Below are 21,798 nucleotides of genomic sequence, written 5' to 3' on the forward strand. Positions count from 1 at the left end.
AAATATATGTTTTTGGAAATGAAAGGTAAAGTGTAAAATCTTGGCATCTTGGGTTGCCTTTCTTAGAGCTAAATATTTTACAAATCAGAAAAAACCCTGAGCCCATGGAAATACATGGATTTCAGGAAGAGAAGGTGTTTGCAAAGATTTTACAGTATTACAAAAGCAAAGGAAGTAAAGTTTATTGGAATAAATTAGAATAAGTTGAATGAATTGTTACTTTTCCATGTTCTGTTACATAGAAAATGCACACTTAACTATTTGCAGGTATATTCATCGTAAAGTGCTAATGAGAATAATCAAGACATACTGTGACATTTTCAGGGAGGAGGCAAAGCGTATTGAAAAACGAATTTGCAGTTGAGAACTTTTACTGTCAGCTAATGGGATACTTAGAAATGCCATAGAAACATTTAAAAAAATCCTGCAATCCAGCTTTGCATATGTACTTATTTGAGCATAACTTTCAGGGAGTAACTGATATTCTCCTTGGTTTCCTTATTGATTGATTGGAACAATAATTACTTGTTATTCATGTGGGCTTTATTTATTTACTTTATTTCCGATTTGTTGCTTTCAGAAAGTTCTATTTCTATGTAGATAACATTTTCATTAATCTTAGTTCTTCTTTCTTGTACTTCTCTGAAGCATTTGAAATTTTTGTTGGAGAAGAGTTTAAAATAGTTTTTTTTTAAGGCAGGAGGGGAGAGGATGAACTTCTGGAGTACAGACTTTAATTACAGATGGGGTTTCTGTAGGATGTCTTGAGGGCAGACTGTGGGTTCATTCTTTCACAGGTTGTATGGACCCCAAAGCTGTTTGCACTTAGTGAAGAAAAGCAGAATCTCGTTTTACAGCTTGGGCAGTTGTTGTGGACAGATTATTTCCAGCCCAGTATCCTGCCTGCATGGCTGGGGTGGATTCATTATCATTCCGTCTCCAGTGATTTCTACAAGTAGCCCAAATCTTACATCAGGGAGAAACGGGTGGATCTGATATTTATTAAACAATGTTTGAAGCAGTAGTTGAACACGAGCATTGTTCTTTCTGTTAATTCACAGAATTAAATTAATGCTATAGCATAGTTTCTTGTGTTTCACTTGCCACTAGAAGTAATTTTCTGCTGCAAATCCTAGTGAAACTAGTGCTTCACTAGTAAAGGCATGGAAGTTCCCTATAAAGAATACAGTAAACAGCTGAGGATGTAAAAATCCTTTTAATTCATGGATGTTTTTATTCAGTTTTGACCTTGCAAACAGCATAAAACAGGGTTGCAGATCTAACACAAAGACATATTTGGGCTGCTAATTATAGAGAGATGTAAAACATTAATTCTTTTCAAACCTTTTCAACTCAAAATACGGGAACAGCTTTTCTGATAGGTTTTTGTAGCCTTGAATATTGATTTGTTTAGTATAGCTGCACTGGCACCAAATTAACAAATATAAAGTAAGACATAGTCTTACATGTCATGTTTATAATTTCCAGCATAAAGATTGTGAAATAAGAGAAATACAGTTCTGCAGGCAAATAGATTTGGACAATGCAGTGTCGAAATAGAAGGCAGTAACAGAGAGGAGAAGGAGAGTTTACTGTTTCTGTAGCACAATATCCATTAAAAGTTAGTTACACAGCAGGTGGCAGTTTGGGTAAGTGTAAAGTGAATGTTTTGAAATAAATAGCAGCTGGGTGACCTGGGATGTCAGGGCTCTAGACAAGGGTGTGTGTTTGTCAATATATCCTACATGTTTTACAGACTCCTCAGGGACCAGGGAAAGATACAATTTCACCTTTTCTGTGCCAAAACATTTTAATTATATCTTCTTCTAAGTACAGCGGTTCAGTAACCAAGGAGCTGACATTGATGCATGTGTTGATAAAGCTGCAAACATTCAAAATGAGATTAACAAAGATTTTGGGGAAAGGGTGACAGCTAATTTTGTACAGTATTCTGCATCTAATTCAGGTCAGTGTAATGATAGAATATTTTATAACTGCTGTGTCATTTAGAAAGACTTTTATAATGCTTTGTGTATTTAAAAATTTGTGTATATGAATGTACAGTTCTTTATACATCATTCAAGCAGGTTATAACTTCTTTATTGAACATCTGTTGGTTGTAGCTGTAAAAAGGAATAAAATTAAGCATTTAGAAGCAGTTTTGGATATCCATCTGCATTAATCACGGTAATAAGTTCCTTTTGTCTAATTTACCTTGAAAATACTGACTTCAGATGTGAAATGTCATCAAAACTACCATGCACTTTTTGTGGCATTGCTTAGTATTTACAAAAAAATTGGACAGAAAGTTATAGTAAATGTATTTAAATAATCAAACTGTAGTTTCTCTGTATTATGTGCAGTCTTTTGAGAACAGTGTATTTCTGTTCTGTTCTCCTCCTTGTTTGAAGGTAACTCGCATTCTTCCACTTCTTTTTATTTGTGAGATTTTCTCCTCTTTTTTATCTACTCAGTTCTCCATCTGCTTTCACTTTTGTTTGCTTGGGCCGTCTCTCATCCCAACTTGATAATGAGGAATGCAGTGTGACCCTGACCTCTATCAGCCCATGCATGACCTTCTGACTCGCCCACATAACCTTTGACCTTCTCTTTGACAGCTTGATTAATTACCCTGTGTTATGATTTATGAGTAAGTGCTATGTAAAAATAATAGACAACAGGTGGTCCTCTAAAATCTTTTTGTGGTACGTTTTCTTTTCCTGCCTAACCTGATGAGCTGTTTTAAGTTTGGAACTTAGCAGGACAAAGTTTGTTTGGAAGAAGCACAGCATTTTTACACACTTGGACACAGTGCTGGAATTCAAGCAGCTGAAGTATATCTGGGATGGAAATATCACAGTGTTAGCAGGGTGCAGTTGCCAAAATGTACATTGGATGGAAACAGAAAGTGGAATCAACTGACATTTCAAGCGTTTCAGTCACAGGTCACGTCTTGAGAAAATTGCTCAAATAATGGAGGGGGCATTTTTCAAGCTGAGCTGCATCTCCAACAGCTATGTTTACTTTAACGCTTCAGTAGTGACTTCTGATTGGTTGTCATGACCTCATCCTGCTGTTGCACCTACAGTGTCGCAATAGTGACATAGATGTACCCTTCTCGCAGTAAAGATGGGAAATGAACAGAGCATACGTCTTTCAGAAAGATGAATGGACATTGCTGTGTCTGTTTTAACCACAGGCAGGTTTAAGAACAGAGTGCTTTGAGTTGCATTTCCCCAAGGAATTAATTCTGGTCTTGCTGCCAACCGTCCAAATAGAAACCTGAACTTGAAAATTCAGGTTGATCAAGCATAGGAAAATGATCTCTTTTAAATCCTTGCTCACAGTCCAAAAAGGTAGTTACATAGGTCAAAAGATACCTGTCTGGCTCTGACCTCTTTTGTCACATATTGTGTCCCACCCGGTGGATTAATATGCAGATCAGAATGGTTTCAGCTCATTACTCATGTGCCAGGCAGGTGAGATTTCAAATTATTTGAAATTTACCTCAAATATTTTGAGGTTCTTTTTTTTTTAGGCTTACCCCCTTGAACTTCCAGTAAGAGAGAGAAAGTACTGCCCCATTTCTGACTCATGTATTGCAATAAAAGATCCTTCTACATTGTTCTGTCTTTGTAGTATACGTATTGTAACTGAGGTTCATGATTCTTTCCAACTCTTGACTTAGTAAGCCTGCTTTTCCTTTCATCATCACAATCCTCAACCTCCAGAAGCAGCTACCTGGAGAATGGTAGGAGTTAGTGTAGATTAAATTTCACTTACCTTGGAGCATTACTACGTGAGGGGAAGAGATGTTAATCGGATATTTTAGTCTGAGAGAGAAACTGTAATTTTGTAGATTAGAGGCTGGGAGTTCCATTTGTCAGGGTCTGCCATAATTATAAGGTCTTATCATTGGTACAGTGATGGGTGAAGATTGATGGGGATGAGGGGGTAGTGTCCTTAAAGCTTAGCTTTTTATAATGAAAAAACTTTTTATGGAGTGGTTTCTCTTTCTGTGCACACTGGTCACACAGGAGAAAACTATTACATTGAAAACTACTGTTATTGTGTTGAAAACTGCTATTATTGCCTAATGTTTGCATACCACTTAATACCACTGGGTGTGGCAAGATTTAGAAACCCTCCTAGATGATTGGTACTTAAGTAAGTCATAGGTCACTGTGTTTTAATAATGATGTAAGCTCATCATGGCTGAAATTGGTATTTTTAATGACACTGATTTAACAAATAGCAAAGTAATACATAGTAATAACACATGTAATATTTTGTAGCATGAAGGACTGTATATGGTGAAAAAAGATTAATACAGTCCTGCATGCAAAGAGGTGTTTCTGAACAGGACTCTCATTTTAAACGATGCTTTTTAATGAGTGTGATTTTTGTCTGTGTTAACAGTTATGCCAAAGACTTTATCTTGCCTGTTATTAAATTTTGCTAAAGGCCTTTTTTAAGATATTAGTGGTCTTGTGTTCTGAGGTTTGCATTGACTTGCATGCTTCTCAAATTCACTGCATTAGTGCTCCACCTTTTTTTTTATTTTCTGATTGCACTGAACTTGAATGGTATAGCTATGCCCACATAAATTATCTTTTTTAAAATAATTGAAGTTAAAAGCTGTATTGTTTACACTGATGTTATTTAGAGCAGAATATTTCTTTTCAGTAGAAAATGCTCAGATAAAGGCTGAATGAAATAGAATGTAATTGGCTATATTTGTACCAGTAATTTTGGGTTTCTGTGTTGATTTTTATATGTTACTCTCAAATCTTCTGTCTGGCGCCATTGTTTTCTTCTTGAAATTTATGATGCAGAAGTACAAGGGAAAGGGAGACACACGATATCGTGCAAGCTAAACAGTCCAAAAAGACATTACTTTCCAAGGGGAAAGACTTAGGCTTTCCCATAATAGAAGGGGGAAAAAAAATTTTAGTTTGGTTATTACTTAGTTATTTTAATTCTACTGTCAGGAGAGGCCTGCTATCTTGGAGAAATTGTGAAAAATGTAAAGGGAGTTACGTTGCAGTGCTTAAAATATATTTAATAAAAATTCTTTAATTTATTTATAAAACAGTGAATTTAAAAATAGAATCTTATTTCACCTGTTGATATCTATGTGAAAAATTGACATTGTGTCCTCATAAAATGGGACAAATGAGTCATGTAATTTTAAGTTGCATGATCAATAACTTAGACAAATTCCACTTCTCTGATGATTTTTGTGACTGTTTTGTGACAAGGTTGAAGTGCACACAGTTTCAAACTTCTAGATCTGAAGTAAACACATGAATTTTGCATTTTGCATTGTGTAGAAAACAAAACAAATCTCTACACAGAATGTCTCTGGTAAGATCAAGCAGGTCAAGAAGATGAAGAGCCCCAAAAATACCAGCCTGCCAAGTACTGAAGATACTCCAGCAGTAGCAGGCTCAAAAACTATCCTTTCATCTGAGAATGTGCAATTTAGGAGGATTTGTAAGCTACATTCTTCTCCATGATGAAGTTTGGGCTTTGCAATTTTCCAAGCTTTAAAATCCATTTGCGTATAGTACGTCATTTTGCGTTAATAGGGCCAGGCATGATGTGGATAGATTTTAAAATTTGTCTTTCTGTTTTCTTTCACCCTTTCTTTATTGTTTATTTATATTTTGCCTGTTTGTTTATATTTATCCCAGTTGAATTCATGGCAGGCAGGACAGGGCAATCATGGGACAAGGAGACAGTTTTCTCTTTGGCCTGTTGTGACCTTTTTTTACTATATTGCTTATGCCAGAGGTAGTGTCCTGAATTCCTCTATTTCACCCTGTTTAGCAGAGCGTAGCTGTGCCCTTTAACTTGGTTTTTGGTGGGAGGAGAAGCTATGGCAGATGCTGGAGAAGGGCACAAGGATAAGGGGTAGGAACTCCCTTTGGATGTGATTTTGATAGTTAGTCAAGTGTGTCCAACTGTAGAAAATCAGTGAGTGACAGTCTGTGTACCTGACAGTGGCCACAATGAACTACAAGATTTGTGAATGGCTATATACAGAATAGAATAAAGCAAGCCCAAATAAAATATCTTTTGTTAGCGTAGACTTGGTTTGCTCTGGGCAGCTAGGTATGGGGAACCTTTTTTCATCCTCATGCCAGGACTGAGTGCAAAATGAAGCACCAAGTGAGACGATAAAATAAAGCTGTTACATTAGATAATTAACATAGATGTTTCTGAAAAGTAAGTCTTTATTAAAATTTACTTCTAAAGGATAGGTTGATTTTGACTGGGAGCTCATGCTGGCTTTAGGGACACATCTGTTAAATGTATGTGCTTCTCTTTTTTCCCTTCCCTTTGCAATTATATCTTACATAAATATTATGGTTTTTTGTGATTTGCCATCATTTAAAAATCATAACACTTGATTGGCTGATTTATTCAAGATTTATTTCTCATTCATAAATAGTTCTTTCAACTAGCTCATTTCCTAAGACAAAAAAAGTGTACCTTATACGCTCAAAAGCATCCTGCAGGTCACAAATTTGCCCTGCGTTTGTTGAATATACAAAATAATTCCAGTGAACTTCTACAGCAGATTTAAAGATGTACTGAAAAGTCAGACCCACCATAAATAGTTGACTTGTAAGCAACACCACTGAATCAGTTTTGGTATTGATTTATTGTTACTGCTGCTATTTGCCTCCGCATGGTATGCTTATTGTCAGGTAGACAAAAGATTTTAAAAACTATTTTAAAATGTGGTGAATAATTTTCACATGCTTTCTTCAGTGTATCTATCTTTATATATAAAATCTCTCAATTCTTTTTATTTTAAAGGTTTTTACTGGCTGAGCATAAAGCTTTTTATTCATAATTGTTTAGAGTTCTTTAAGCAACATTTTGGTTTCAGTTCCTGTATTGTTTTCTGAAAAAATCATGTCAAGTGCTTGTGAATAAAACAATATATTAAATTATTTTAAAGGTAAACAGGCAACTTTTCTGATGCTGAGGGTTGTGTATGAGCCTAAGTACGTGCTCTGATACCTATTCACACATCAATATCCCTTCAATGACAGAATATTCTTAAAAACCCTTCTATAAATGATGTTGTATGAAGTTGGTGAAATAAATAAAAAAAGTTCTAGAGAGCATTAAAGTAAATGTAAAGCATTTTCAAGCATTAAATTCCCCTTTTCACGTTTCTTCTTGTTTGTTTGTGTGCGTGTGTGTGTCTCTCTTCTAAAACAGGAAGGCTATGGAGTAATAGTTCTGAATCCTAATGAGAACTATATTGAAGTTGAAAAGACCAAAGCCCAAATACAGCTGTCTTCTGATATCTCAGATGAACCTGCAGAAAAGAGAGAAAGAAAAGATAAAATCCAGAAGGAAACTAAGAAGCGACGTGACTTCTATGAAAAGTATCGAAATCCACAAAAAGAAAAAGAAACTATGCAGATCTATATTAGAGTAAGTTTCTTTTGTTTTTGTTTGTGGTTCTTTATTGATGCATATGTATTTTTACTGCCTATATTGGCTAATAAATGGCATGCTTTGTTAAAAACAAATACATTACTGAGAACTGCCTTCACACGTCATGTATGCATTTATTGTATTCTAAATGCATACATGACATGTATGCATTACATGGAATCAGTAGTTACAGCCTGATAGTTTCTAGCACCTGCCAAATTAATAATGTATTATGGAAAATACCAATGTTCATCTTGTGTGGTAGCAAATTTACTCTGTAATGTATTGTTTTTATATGAGCAGCCATCCATTGTGTTGGAGCTAAATTTTGAAGGCAGATAAAGGAGGAAGCTTGCTAATATGTTAATAAATATTTAAGCTAGAATAATTTGAGAATGGTATGATGAAGAAACTCTGTCCCTTGCCCTTTTCTGACTCAGTGAACCTTTGCACTTTGTAATGCTACCAGCATGGGATCATTATAACAGTGCTACCCGAGGATTTCTAATTCTGCAGGGGGCACAAACAACATTACTTGCACATTGTCACATTCTGCTTCATGTACATACTATGCATTATATATTCCAGACTGAGTCATACAATTTCCAAAACCCTTATTATGAAAGTTTGCATTTTCATTCAACAGTAAAACACATCAGAAACTCCACAGTGAAGGTAAAACAAAAAAAAGTATGTCATTGTGGTGAGAAACCAAAAAAATCCAGTAAGATACATGTTAGAATCATCTTAAATTTTAATATGACCCTGCTAATTTTTTTTAGCATAACAAATTTTGTAGAAGAAATATAACTGTACTGTCTAGTTAAAAGTGTTAGTGACTTGGATACAAGATTGTTAGTAATGCCATAGATATTTACTGTGTTTTGAAAAATACCTGAGTATGGGAAACAAAGGAATGCATATATATATTCAAAGTCACCAACAAGGCGTTGTCTGTTTGCAGCTGTTTTATAAGATGCTATTCTACCCACTAGCCAAACCCTCCTTCTTAAGAAGGTTTCTTAAGGTCTTCTTAAGGTCCATGAGAATCCAGTGGACAGTGCTGTTGTTTTGTCTGAAAAGAAGTCTAGTCAACATACAGGGTCAGTGTTCCCTTGTTGAAAGTGAACCTTTTTCTCATAACCTTTTTAGCAACTCTACCTTCTTATGACTCTTGCCTCATAAGGCATGAAATTTGGTTTCAGGAGGTTTGACCCCCCTCCAAAATAAAAAATACATTGTTCCATTCCATTTTCCTTTCTGCACAGCTCCATGCTGTAAATATGACTGTTGATATTTGCTTTATTTGATTTTCTTCAAATCCAGAAAAGTCGTATATGTTTTTGTGAAAGTGTGGTTGGTGGTCCCCCCAGACTAATAAATTGAAATTGGGTTTTCTGATGAGCTTGGTATCGTATTCTGAAATTATTATTTTGGGGTTTTTTTTAATTAGTAGACTCTAATACAGTTTTTGAAAACAGAAAGAAAAACATACCTGCTTTATTGTATTGCAGGACAAACCAATGCAATTTCCTTGCTTCTCAATTTCTGAAACAAAACTGGACCGTCAGTAGGTTCCATTTACTCTGTTGGTCAGAACTGCTAAGTCTCTAGATGGTTGCGAGAGATGCAATGCCATATTTGCCATTTTCTTACCTCCTATGCTTGAGTCCATATTGCAGGACTGCTCTCTGCCTGCACTCTACAGGCTGCTGTGTTGGTGGTGATTGGGCTGATCTCAAAGGGCAGTTCAGATACAGTCTTGTTATATAGTATAGTATAGTATAGTATAGTATAGTATAGTATAGTATAGTATAGTATAGTATAGTATAGTATAGTATACATGTGACTCACTAGGCGGTTAAAATAAAACATGCTGTCACTCAACAGTGATATTTAAGGATGGTATGTGATTTGTAATGATCCCATCAAAGAGTTTTGAAAAACCTGAGTGGTCCTTATGTCAACTTTGCCAAGTGGGAAAAAGTATGGATAGACTAGATGAAAAATTTCCTCACAGGAAGGCTTTAACTTGTCTAGCATGGAAGGAGAAACATGGTTGTGTCAAATGTGCTGGAGAAATTGTTTCAGACTGTTAAGCAACAGGAATAAATATCCTCAGTTATGTTCTCATAGGGTCACTGAGATCTGTTGTGATCTTATGAGGAAATGCCATTTGAACAAATGAAAGCTGTCTGGTTGATGTTCCAACTTGTACAGCTAGATTTTCCAAGAACCTGAGAATTAGAACTCTTCCTTGGTAATTACGTTTAAGTATTTTCTTTATTTTCATAGTTAAAAAAATAGTTGGGATATTCAAGAATATATAAAAGATTAATCTCAAAATACAGGATATCAAACTGCACTGTATTTTTGTACAAAATGAATATAAATAAAAACTACTATGGCAGTGTGTAATGCATTAAGGATAGTGCTCTTGAAAGATCAAAGTACTTACTGTTTCGTGCTGGAAGTTTTCTTATCTATGAAATAATGTACTTTCTGGCATTCATTGTGGCTTGTTAAAGGAACTGATTTGGTCTGGGTAATAAACATCATGTCAAATATTATGGCAAGAAAACCTGCTTAATATGTTTTGCAATAAGACAGATTTTTTTGTTCTTGAAAACATCTGCCAACTGAATTCACAAGTGAAGACAGAAAATGTCATCAATTCTGTAACATTCTTGTAAATTTTATTTCAATTTTAGCAATGCAAACCAGGAAAAAAAACTTTTTGATAATCAGAATTGACTATAATACTTTTATGGAATGATTAAACACAAGCATTTTATTTTTATATAATGTGCTAATGAATGCATATGAATTTTAATACTCTTACTGTTCAGATTTTAACAAGCGTATTGACAGATCATTTTAAAAGCATCTGGTTTTTAATGTGTTGAGTGGAGGATTGAGTAAAATAGCTAAATATGTACATACATCCTTTTAAAAAACATATTTTTATCCTTAGTTATAAACATTACCATGTTTTCTTAGACCACCAGAGGCTGCTCTGTACATATGGGCTAATGCTTTCCCCCCAGAAACTTCCTATCCTAGCCAGCCTTCATTTACTACTGAAATAAACTGAGAATTTGTTGCTCTCTAACCTTTTTCTGTGGAAGCAGATTATGCATGCTTAAATGTGGCAAGATTATTCCATTCTCAGCCATCTCCCATTCCCTACAGATTTTCACACTGACAATGTCTTTTCTATGTTAGAAGGTAATTAAAAATGTAAATTAGTATTTTCCCCCTTCTAAACTGCATTCACCACTTAAACAAGTGTACTAACTGGATTGTGAAATGTTACGCAAAAAAAAGTAAAAATTGTGTAATTTGATAGTAATTTGCAATAATACTGTTGCCCCCACAGTTGAAGGATATCAAAGAGGCAATGAAGGAAGAAGTAGGAAGAAATACTTTTATCAGACCAGCTAATGGGGTCAGGTTTTGTGGACAAAAGGAATAAGCCTTTCCAAAGCCTGTATGCTAGGAATTTTGTCGGTTTTTTCCCCCAACTGAGTTTATCTGCTCAATCTGAATAATTCTTATCACAAATATTATTTTTACTATAGCACAATCTATAGCAGCGCCATTTCTATTAACAGCATATTAATGAAATTAATTTTGGTTGTAGCATACTTTTCATAAATAATTTTTCCTGTCTTTTGTGAGAGATTAAGTAGGAAAAGATCATGTGCAAACAGTTAATCTGCTTTTACTAAAAATTGATACATATGGATAATTTGTGTCAGTATTTAGGAAGAAGTGGTAAAAGCTGTGGTAAAAGTTGTTTTAATTCACAGTTAAGTAAGCGGTGACCATTGGCAGACAGGAAATCCTGGCAAGCGTGCAAGCACAGTTGTGCCATTTCTGCTCATTGTTTGGTGTGGTTGACATGAAGTGCAGCCTGACTGGATGTCACAGCAGAGTGTCTGCTTGTGTGGGATGACCTTTCAGAGACATGGATTTCTTTCACTCTGAGGACTGAGCCATTTCCCAACATAACTGCAGTCCCACCAGCTGCCTGTTTCACCCTGTGGCCATCTCTGGGCCAATGACCTACCCTCTGACTTGGCAAGGTGCACGTCTGCTCTTGTCCAAAGCCTGTGTGCCTTCATTAGCCTGCTGCTGAGACAAAGCTAATAAGCTGTTTATTCCACCAGAGGAGACAAAATTATAAGATCTAGGTGAACAGCTTCTGAGAGGTAAGGGATATGTTCAGAACAGAGAATGTCTGTGGCAAACATGGGCATCAGGACTTCAGCCTGTAGAGTCTCATGCTGATGTTTTGTTTCCCCTTCTACAAGAAACAATGCCTGTTCTATTTCCCATTTTAAGGCAGCCAGTTGTTACTTTATATATACACATCTGAAATACTACACAGTTTTACTCTGCCCACTTTTAAAGCCTGTTACTTCCTTATGTCCTTGAGAAGTCTCCTTCACTTGTAAGCAACTGCAAAATCAAATGCTGATAGTAAAAAGCTCATGAGACTGGCCTGGAAAGTACCATGGCATTGTTCATGCCCCATGTAGTGCTGGACACTGGGCATTCAAAGTTGAGAAGACACTGCAGGTCAAGTGCTGAACATAAATGTGTAGTAATATTTTGAGTGCTCCAGGAACACCTGGAGAGACCTGGTCTTCCAGAACCTATGCCACCAGAGACCTGCACCACCCCATTCCAGAAGCTGGAAGCCATACATCTACCATAACACTTAGCACCTGCAGTTAGGCTTCCACATCATTCCTAAAAGTCAGATAAGCTTTAAGTTCTTACAGTAGTTTCTGTAAATCAGGAAGAATATATGCATGTCATGTTTCATTCTACAGATCCTACAATGAACAGGCATCTCACATTAAACAGCTAAAATGTGGAGAATTTAAACTAGTGTTCAATAATTTATGCATAGGCTATTTAACTTGAGCAGCTAACTTAGTTATTTTAATAATACTGAGATTATAAAGAATTCTTACAGTAAATTTTGCATTTACTAATCTTGGAAAGTTTTATTTGTCTTCTTTTCCTTGAGTGATTGAGAAATCAGAGACACAGATAATCAGGGAAGGAAATTCTGTATCTCTTCAAGAACACCATTGGCTCTTCTCTCTGCTATACCCTCTCTTTGTTCTGCATTTTACAAGTATGGTTTAATCAAAGAAAAGGAATAAATCGGGACCATCTAGCTTTGGTGTCTTTCAGAAATCCATTACATGATGCCATGTAATGAAAAGTGTCCATTGTTAAATCCAGCTCCTAAAATGTGAGGTAAGCCATGTAAGTTTACAAAAGAAAGGAGCAGCTTGCATTTCTCCTTCCACCACAAGCTGTGTGGTTCTCCCATGGTGCTGAAAAAAAGATTCTCGCTCACGAGTCAGAAGAGTCCTCCTTCCTCTCGGGATCCAGGCTCATAAGCATGGCCAGTTTGTTTCGTAATGGTGAAGAAAACTGGCTCAGCAGAATGCAGACATACTTGTTGAAGGCAAAAGTGAATAAAATCACTCAAACATCTTGAACTCTGATATTGCCTGGTTTTGATTGCAGACTGGCTGCAGTGAAGCCAGTCTTCTAGGTCTTCTGGGCCAGTAGAAATGGAGCTTTGCCGGTATCCTTTATTATTTATCTAACAGAGCATGAGGATTTTAGCTGATATCCAAAAACAAGGATAATATTCTCTAACCTTCTGCACACAGTTGCATGTTTTGCTGCTAGATTTCAGTGTTTGGTAAAACTGACAGAAGGAGTTCAGCAGGGGCTCAAGTGGCAACCTACACCTTTTTGCAAAACTTACATGTTCTTCACATGGGTTTTTCTTGGGGACCAGTCAGCTATAAGACACTTGATATAGTGAGAGATTATAAAAATTAATCTCTAAGATATATATATAGCTATCTTAAGCTGAAGGGCATTATTGCAAAATAATCCCTCTAGAAATATTTATGTGTTTTAGAGAGGAGGATTTGAGAGCTGTACTGCAGTGCATGGAGATCAGAAAATATTTGTGCAGTCTAGGAACTGAATGTCAGCAGACAGGAACTGGGGTACAGGATGCACGGTATGTTCAAGGATGTTTTCACCTCATCTGCTACAGAAAACAAAGTAAAAATGAAGGGGGAAAACAATGAAGGGGGAAAAAATCTAGCTGTTGGGATTAAGATAAATCTAATGGTTCCTATGTAGGCTGTTTGGCTGCCTGCAGCAGTGACAGCTGGCAAGAGGACTAGAAATAGTGGAGGAGACAGAGGCGTGGAACAATGTAGAATAAGCTACCCAGGAAGAAATGCTGGTTCTACCCTGCAATTCATAGATGGCTGAAATTTGAAAGATCAAGTATTATAGCAATTAATTAATTTAATTTTTAAATCCTTACAAGTTAAGGATTTTACTAACCAAAATCCTTACTTTTTATGAATTTATGTATTGTATGATGTTATTTTGAATTATTTACATCTTGAACAACAAGGTTGATATTTTTAATGAGCTTGTTGCCATCACTCTGCAGGTCAAGAAATATGTTTTATTAGGAGTCTTTAGAAGAACTGTCTTTTTGTTCTTGCTATGTCTTAGTGAACTCCGTATCAGATCAGCACTTCCCCAGGGTTAGGTTTTACCAACTTCAGAGCCATTAACTTAATTTCAATAGTGTCCAGGCAGAATTCTTTCCTAGTCTGTTTTAAATTTATCTCCAGCCATTAATTCATCTAAATTTTGAGAAATTTTCCCATTCCTCTCTCAGCTGAATCCTTATTTTTTTCTCTATCTCTCTGGATAAAAGTGGATTCTAAACTGATCAAAAATGCTTTTGTCTTTTGTGGTCAGAGGTGTTGGTAGCAGGTTTTCTCCCCTGAATGGGTTGCATGCTGTTCAGACGCATTGTTCTACACTTTTGTTGTTTAACAGTTGATTTTAATTCTCTTTCTCTGTCTTTTTTGATCAGTGCTTGGCAAAAATGAATTTGTTGATACCCATTGAGGTATATTTTGTATATTTTCAAGTAAAACTTGAATTTTTATTTGTTTTCCCAATAGATGGCACTGCTTGGAGAGAAACTACTAAGTAAAGTGAGATTGATGTGCATTTAGAATAACCATGAGTTGTATGTGTTGAGGAGACCATATATTTTCTGGGCTCTTAAGGAGCACTTTGAGATCTTCTTGTCTGGTACTTCTAGTAAAAACGTGGCGTGAGAAAACTATCATGCAAGTGCACATGCAAGTGTGTGCACACAGGCATTACCTACACCAAAGCACTCAAAAACTACTCACATTCTTACATGTTTGGCGTCATCTAAACTGCATAAGATGGCCTCTGACTTAACGCAGGCTATGACAGACATAGGATACATGAGACTGGAAAGTTTTCTTTTTCCCAAAAGCAAAGAGCTAATCAGTGTATCCAGCTAGTGTACACAGCAAGGAATTTAAAATTTATTTAGTTCAGGCAGTATGGCTGGTACTTCATAAGCATCTGCAGCATGTTCTTTTGGACTGGTGTTTCCTTCCAGGATGTTTCTTCATTCCTATCTCCTATCTTTTCCACCTGCTGTGTAACTGAATAATCTGATTTTATGTATCTTGCCAGTTCAGCCTATGTCCTATAAAAGTGGGCAATTACCACTTAGCTGTGTCACAACTACTCTGTTCTTAACCTGGGAAAAGAGGAGCTTTAATTGCATGTAGACGTTAAGATGACAGATATTTATATCTTTGGGATCTGGTTTGCCGAGGAATTCTTTTGAATTTATCAAATAAAATAATGAAGAAATTTAGCAAAGCTTAGGCTGTCTAAGTAATTTTGAAAGATTTCCAGGTGTGGTCTCAGGCTTCGATCCATCACTGCTCTCACACTTTGTAACACATCTCCCTACTTCCCTAGCTACTCCACTTTTCGTGTTTGAAAAATGAACAAACACATTTGATGACAGGATTGTGTTATTTATCATGTGTCCCTTGCACTGGTTGCCAAAAAAAGGTGGGCTTGCTTTTAATGACTGTTGATTATCTTTAAATCCATTACCAGTGAAGACTGTGTGTGAAGTTCTCCTCAGTGAGTTATGTCAAGTTTTCAGATGCTGCATGCTGGTCTGAATGCATTGCCTTAAGTAAGCAAATGAGTTATGGCTGTGATAGATCTTAAAATAACAGCATTTGATTTGATTTAAGACCACTTGTCTTAAATACCTTTCTTCTGCTGTTTGCTGTTAGTTCATTATGTTCTTTTACCATTTCCTTTTCCTTTCTGTTTTGAGCTACTCTAGCTGACTTACAGAGTTTGGCTGATGCATAAATTGATTTTTTCTCTAGTGGGTGCCAAACAGTGTTATCACTGGAGCAGAAGTTGAGATATTATTGTTACTCTGTTAGACTGATGCTAAATAACCATGACATCATTTTCTAAGAACACTATGTTTCTGCCTAAAGTAACTAGGCAGAGTTCAGCTTTGCTAGAATATCAAAAGACAGATGGCAAAAGATGACCACTGCCTCACTTGTACTGTGTGTCCGCAGAGAGTGCAAAAATTGGAAAGGTAATGTTATGGCATGGAAGTAACAGAAATTATTTCATGTCCAAAGTGCTGTAGTCAGCTTCAGGACTTCTCTGGAGTGTGTGCAAAGGCATTCTCCCTCAAATGCCTTTGAATCAAAATTTGGGGAGCTTTCACAATGTACGTTTCTTCACTTCTGTGACACTGGAACTACGGAGCTCCCACTTTCTTGTTTTTGTTAAAAAGTATGAGGTATGGCAGTTGTGACCAGTCCTGGCTGAAAGCATAGTTTTGGACTAGGTGACTCTCAGATGTTCTCTCCAGCTGATGTAGTTCAATAATTTAACATTACAAAGTTTCACCTCAGCCCTCAAAGAAGTATTTGATCTATGAGTAGACTTTGTGGACATTGTGAAGAGACAAAGAGGCAAATTTCACTGTCTCAGATCATTTAGTACTGCTGAGGTTTTGGTTGGCCATCCACAAAAGGAAGGGTAGGTGATTTAGACCAGAAGCTTACCAAGCTATCAGCATGGTTAAAACAATGTGGTCTTGCACACATACTGCTACAGAAAAGCATCTTGAAAGATACAAACCCCTACACACAGGCACTGATATTTTTTGGCATTTTTAACACTGGGGTGTTGAGCAAATATTCAAATAGTCATGGTTTCTTCAGAGCTCAAGAATTTCCCCAAGACAGATTATCTTGAATTAGCCTGAAGGACATTCAACCAGAACAGCAGTAGGAGCTTTTTCACAGATGTTGTCCAGATGTTATTAGCATGACCATTCTGGAATAATGGGGAGGATACAAGTAGTGCCCACATCCTTCCTACTTCCTCTCCTTTGTTATATTTTCTTCAGGATTTTGTCTACATTGCAAATTTGAGTCCACAAGATTTCATTTTCAACTGTAAAGTAGTTCTTGAGTTTCGGAGTAAAAATACCCTGTGACATGTAAATAGATAATTTGCAAAGTGTGTGTTTAGAAGTGGATAGACATGACAGAATTAAGAATTCTGTACTTTGTTGAAGCATTAGCAAAGAGTGGTTTAATTAAGCCTGTACACAACTACTTCTTAGAAGACTTTGTCTAGCAAAGCTTAGCTACAGGCCAGTACATTACCTACAGGTTGCTTTGAAGCAGCTGCACAGAAACGTGGCTTCTCTTCATCTCTTACACCTATGCCCATGTTCATGAAGAGTTACAAATTACTTAAGAAACTTTTGTCCAGGTTTGGGAATGCTGGACCTCCAAACCAGGCCGTGCTGCTTAGGTGTTTGGTCATGGCACTAGGATACAATGAACATGATCACAGGAATTGCCAAGATGTTTGGCACCTGGCAGCTATGAGTTGTTACCACTCATTTGCATCTTTATTACTTAATAAGATTTAAGGTTTAGAATATGTTTGTATAGAAACATTTGCTCTAGTAGAGCTAACAACAAAAGTAGAAAAATACGTTAAACATAGATTGTTAAACAGTGCTCTGCTTCTCATTATAGGAGCCTGTCAGAGCTCTTCCAGCATCTCAGTTATGCTGAAGATCTGGTTAATCAGCTTCTAGAGGGCAACCAGAACTAGAGACAACCCAGAGACTTATTGGGGTTACACCTTTAATGCTGACACCATTAAGGACAAATCCTGCAGTTACTCAAATCCATTCTTCTTCACAATCTCTTTCTTCACCAACACAGAATGTAGTCTGTCCTTCTTCTCTTTTCCTGTTTATCCAGGGAACTTTTGATGTCTTTTTTCATCCTGGTGTAATGGTTTTTAGCAAACTCAAACTTGAGATGATAAATGTCAGAGGACTAATCTGTAAGACGGACATGTGCGTCAGCATACAGAGGAGTTCAAAAAAAGGAACTAAAAGAACAGGAATTTTTTTTTCATTAAATCTCAGTAAAGATCTTTGTCTCCAAAACTAAGTTATGGTTTGAATGGGGGAAGGCTGCAGGTGTTCAGTGCACTTAATCTTTGTCTTAAAATACATCAGACAATGCTGTTTTCTAATAATGGATTAACTTGGCATCAAGAACTATTTGTAACAGTAACAAAAGTGGCATCCATGTGATTTTTTGAGGGTTTTTCTTATCCCACACAGCAAAATAGACATAGATTACATATCTTATATAAGATACATATTCACAGGGTCTTTGGTTATCTCTGGAATTTCTGTTCTGTTGTTGTTCAGTCTATAATCTCAATAAGACACCCAATGTTTGGCCTATGCCACCTGAGTTACAAGATTGCTCCCAATTTTCCAGTTAGGTCAACCAAAAAAATTAAGATATGCTAGAGGATTGGTGGAAAAAATTCATATCAAAACGACTGCTCACTATGTCATTATGACAACCTGCTGTAACAAATGTGCTTCTGTTTTAGTTTATGACAATTAATTGCTAAAAGTAATTTAATCTGACAGTGGCAAGGTGTTGAAAGACTCCTGAAGATGTCATGAAAGTGACCTTTCTGCCCATGTGCAACCAAAAGCCATTTTTAACAAGGAGGCTCAAAAACAGTACAACTTCTTTTGTACTTTGTTAATTAGTTATTGATTTGAAACAATGCTCTGCCAAATATTGTCAGATTAGCTAGACGCCAGGAAGGTCACAGTGTGACAGTCTAGTCCTGATAATCTTATGGTTTATAAGAATTCTTTTTTACTTTGAACCTTTTGTTCTGATATCCTGAGAATTACATTTCCTGGCTTTAGCATCTGTGCTAATCTAAAATACAGCCAAGCTGTCTGTTATGTAATTGGATGTTTTGAGTTGTTAAAAAAAATTGCAATGTGTTAGAAGAAAATTGCTGTTGATCTAATATCTAATGATCTTTGACAACAGCGATGCACCACTACTGCAATGTGAATGGCCTTGATAATCTGTGTGGAAAAGAGCCTGTTTTAATGAAATAATCAACACAAGGGAATCACAGAGTTCAAGACAAAGGTACGACAGGCAAGTTCTGAGGTTGTGTAGCAGCTCATAGGGATGAAAGATCATTTCCTAGGGTACGTTATTGTGTAACAAAAATAAAAGAGGTGCATCTGCACGGGAAAATATGGAAGCAGAATTCAAGGTTAAATAGCTAAACACAACTTCTCAACTTATTCAGATGAGAAACAACAGATGATTCAAATCTGAATTTCAGATTGTGTTTGTCTTTAGATAATTATAAGCTAATGAGAGTTACTTCAAATACAATTAACTGTAGCCCTCTACATGTTAAGGCACTTAAGCAAATCTTTGTAACTGTGCATTAAGTAGTATATCATTTTACTTAAAGTACTGAGCACTTTGCAGTCTTTATTAAGAGAAATCAAATAGCTTTGAGCCTGTTAAATCTTTCTTTCACTTAAATAACTGCTCTTGAGTGTAATAAATGGAGATGGAGAAGTGAAGAACAGCACAGAGCAAAGCCATTCCATTTCATTTAATTCACACAAAAGAGATCAACTCTGTAACAGAGACTTTACAGTTGAGGTTTCTTCTGAAACCATAGCTGTTGATGAAAATACTAAATGGTTACCTTACTTAAATATGTTGAAGTTTGTGTAGATCCGTTGTTTCCTGTGGTGGGGAAAGCTGCATTTTCCTTGGCAAAAATGGTATTTTTCTTGCAATAGCGTGGTTTTAAAAAAAAGTCTGTTTCTCATTACAACATATAAACAGATTCAAAGAACAGGATAATAAAATAGGCTTTTAAGTACTGTAGGAAATAGAAAAATAACAGTTCTGCATGACTTCCATTAGGAGTTTTTTACTATCTCAGGTGCATTCATTTCCAAAGGAATTGCTTTTAGTGTTGAGAAAAATGCGTGTAATCATTTAAATAACTGGCATGATCTCTCTGTGTCTTGTGAAAATAGTTCTTTTTATAAAACTATTGCATTCATTTTTATTAATTTGCCCTCACAATTAATCTGTTAATTGCCAGAAACATGGCTGCTAAGGAGGATATCTGTGAAGATACAATCTGATGGTTTATTTAAGAAATACTCTTTTGTTCCCATAATTTGATCATACAAAAGGCAGTGTTTGTTTGGATTCGTTATGTTATAGGGAGAAATAGATTGTGGGCAGAATCTCAATCCCTGAGATGGAGTAGTTTGGAAAGAAAAAAGTACAAGAAGACATAAAATAAAGTAAAATGTAGGTATCCGTAACAGTACTGAAATGCAGCTGCATTGCTGAAATGCAGTCTTTGAGTATTTTTATTAATTGGAATATCTTTGGCCAAGCTGCTAGAGTTGTTACTTAAATTAGAATGTGTAAGTCCACCTGCAAAGATTGGCAGATAATGCTTAGATAATCATGGCATAGGGATTTTCTTGTGAACTGCATGGGTATTTGTCCATACCCATGGTATGACTGTGCAGAGAGGACTAATCTGAGGAATTGTTATTATATCTTCAGTCTGAGGTGTTTCTCAATGCAGGATTTCAGAGCTGGTTGCCAGAATGTGCTACTTCAAATTCAGCCTCCCTTTGCCTCGAACCCTGCAAATTATATGGAGAAGGGAAAAAATACACAAAAATCAAGAAATCTGTCAGAGAGCTAAAAGGGAAAGCAGTTGGGGTTTTTTCTTAAGTAAAACCTCCTCCAATTACTTACCCTCCTTCCTCCTATTTATTTTCTTCTCCTGCAGCTTTTTCATCTCAGTGAGTCAGCAATGTTCATTTGCCCAGACTAAAAAAGACAAATATCATATTTCTGTTTACTTACGTTCTTCTCTTAATTAACTTACTGATGAAGGTCATAATTAGGAGCCACTGAGTAACTTATTTTGCCTGATTTTTTCCTTGGTTTTCATCTCATTTCCTGCACTTTACTAGAAGACAACTGGGTGGTGATGGCAAGACATGCCAGACTCCAATAGAAGTAATAATGGGAAAACCCAGACTTGAACAACAGCCTGATAAAATTGTCTTACTCTGGCTGATAAGCAGATACTTTAATCAAGACAATGTAATAATATTTGAGACTTAATTAAGCCTGACCGCCAGGATTTACTTTGTAAACAGCAAACCCTTTCAGGTTACAAAGTCACTTGAATTTCCAGATAAAATGTTGAAGAAGCAAGGAGAGCATTTGAACACAGCAGCAGAAGGTATTTGCCATGGAGAGAGGCTGAGTCATTGCAGAGTGAAGGACATGGATAACGTTTGCTGCTTTCTTTATTTTTGCACAGATCCATGTCCAAATACACCCTGCTTACCTCTCAGTTCCAATGCAGATCTAAGAAATTCCATCTGTAACACCAACCTTCTAAAAATGCTCATATATCATACAACATCTACATACTTCTACATGGTGGTGCTCTGAAGGTCTCCTGTGAAGGCCCACATTTGCCAAAAAGGAAGTATAGTATTACAACAGTGATGCAATAATGCAGCTGAGACTGCTGACACCTCTCTGGAGAGCAGTTGTGGGCACTGACAATGTCTCTCTGTGGTTTCAGGGCATTGTTGAGCACGTTTCAGACCTGTTGAAATATTTTAAGTGAAGGCTTGGAGGCAGGGCCTGTGGTTGAGAGAGTGGAAAGTATCTTGATTTCCAGCTTGTTCCTCACCAGGCAGAGGTGCCTAGAGCACCCTGCTCCAAGCAAGCTTGGACCACCTTGGAAACAGGAGATGAGAGTGGTTTGGTTTTTTTAAATCCAGAAGTTGCTCTAGGTTTTTTGTTAGGAACTGTAGTGATTGAGGGTTTAGCTGAAAAAATGCTTTTCTGTCTTGGAGTTGCTTTTTGTTTTTTCTCCTGTGTATCATAAAGCTGGACTATAAAGCAGAAAAGTAATTCCTTCCTGCTGCCCTAGCCCTAGCATGTTAGGATC

The 21,798-nt window shown here is 36.5% G+C and overlaps 1 protein-coding gene across 4 annotated transcripts in view; it reads left to right on the forward strand.

The window, feature by feature from the left end:
• The window catches only part of FAM172A (family with sequence similarity 172 member A), a 228,109-nt gene that overhangs the window by 93,837 nt on the left and 112,474 nt on the right, over window positions 1–21,798 (forward strand). For all 4 annotated transcript variants that reach the window (XR_005626147.1, XM_039695666.1, XM_039695664.1 and 1 more), the window contains exon 6: window positions 7,240–7,458. Coding sequence is in view for 3 of the 4 variants with exons in the window: in XM_039695666.1 (XP_039551600.1) it covers window positions 7,240–7,458 (219 nt within the window). In the remaining variant the exon portion in view is untranslated. The remainder of the gene's footprint in view (window positions 1–7,239; window positions 7,459–21,798) is intronic.

Source organism: Passer montanus, unplaced genomic scaffold (genome assembly GCF_014805655.1).
Source record: "Passer montanus isolate IOZ18808 unplaced genomic scaffold, ASM1480565v1 scaffold91, whole genome shotgun sequence".
NCBI lineage: Eukaryota > Metazoa > Chordata > Aves > Passeriformes > Passeridae > Passer > Passer montanus.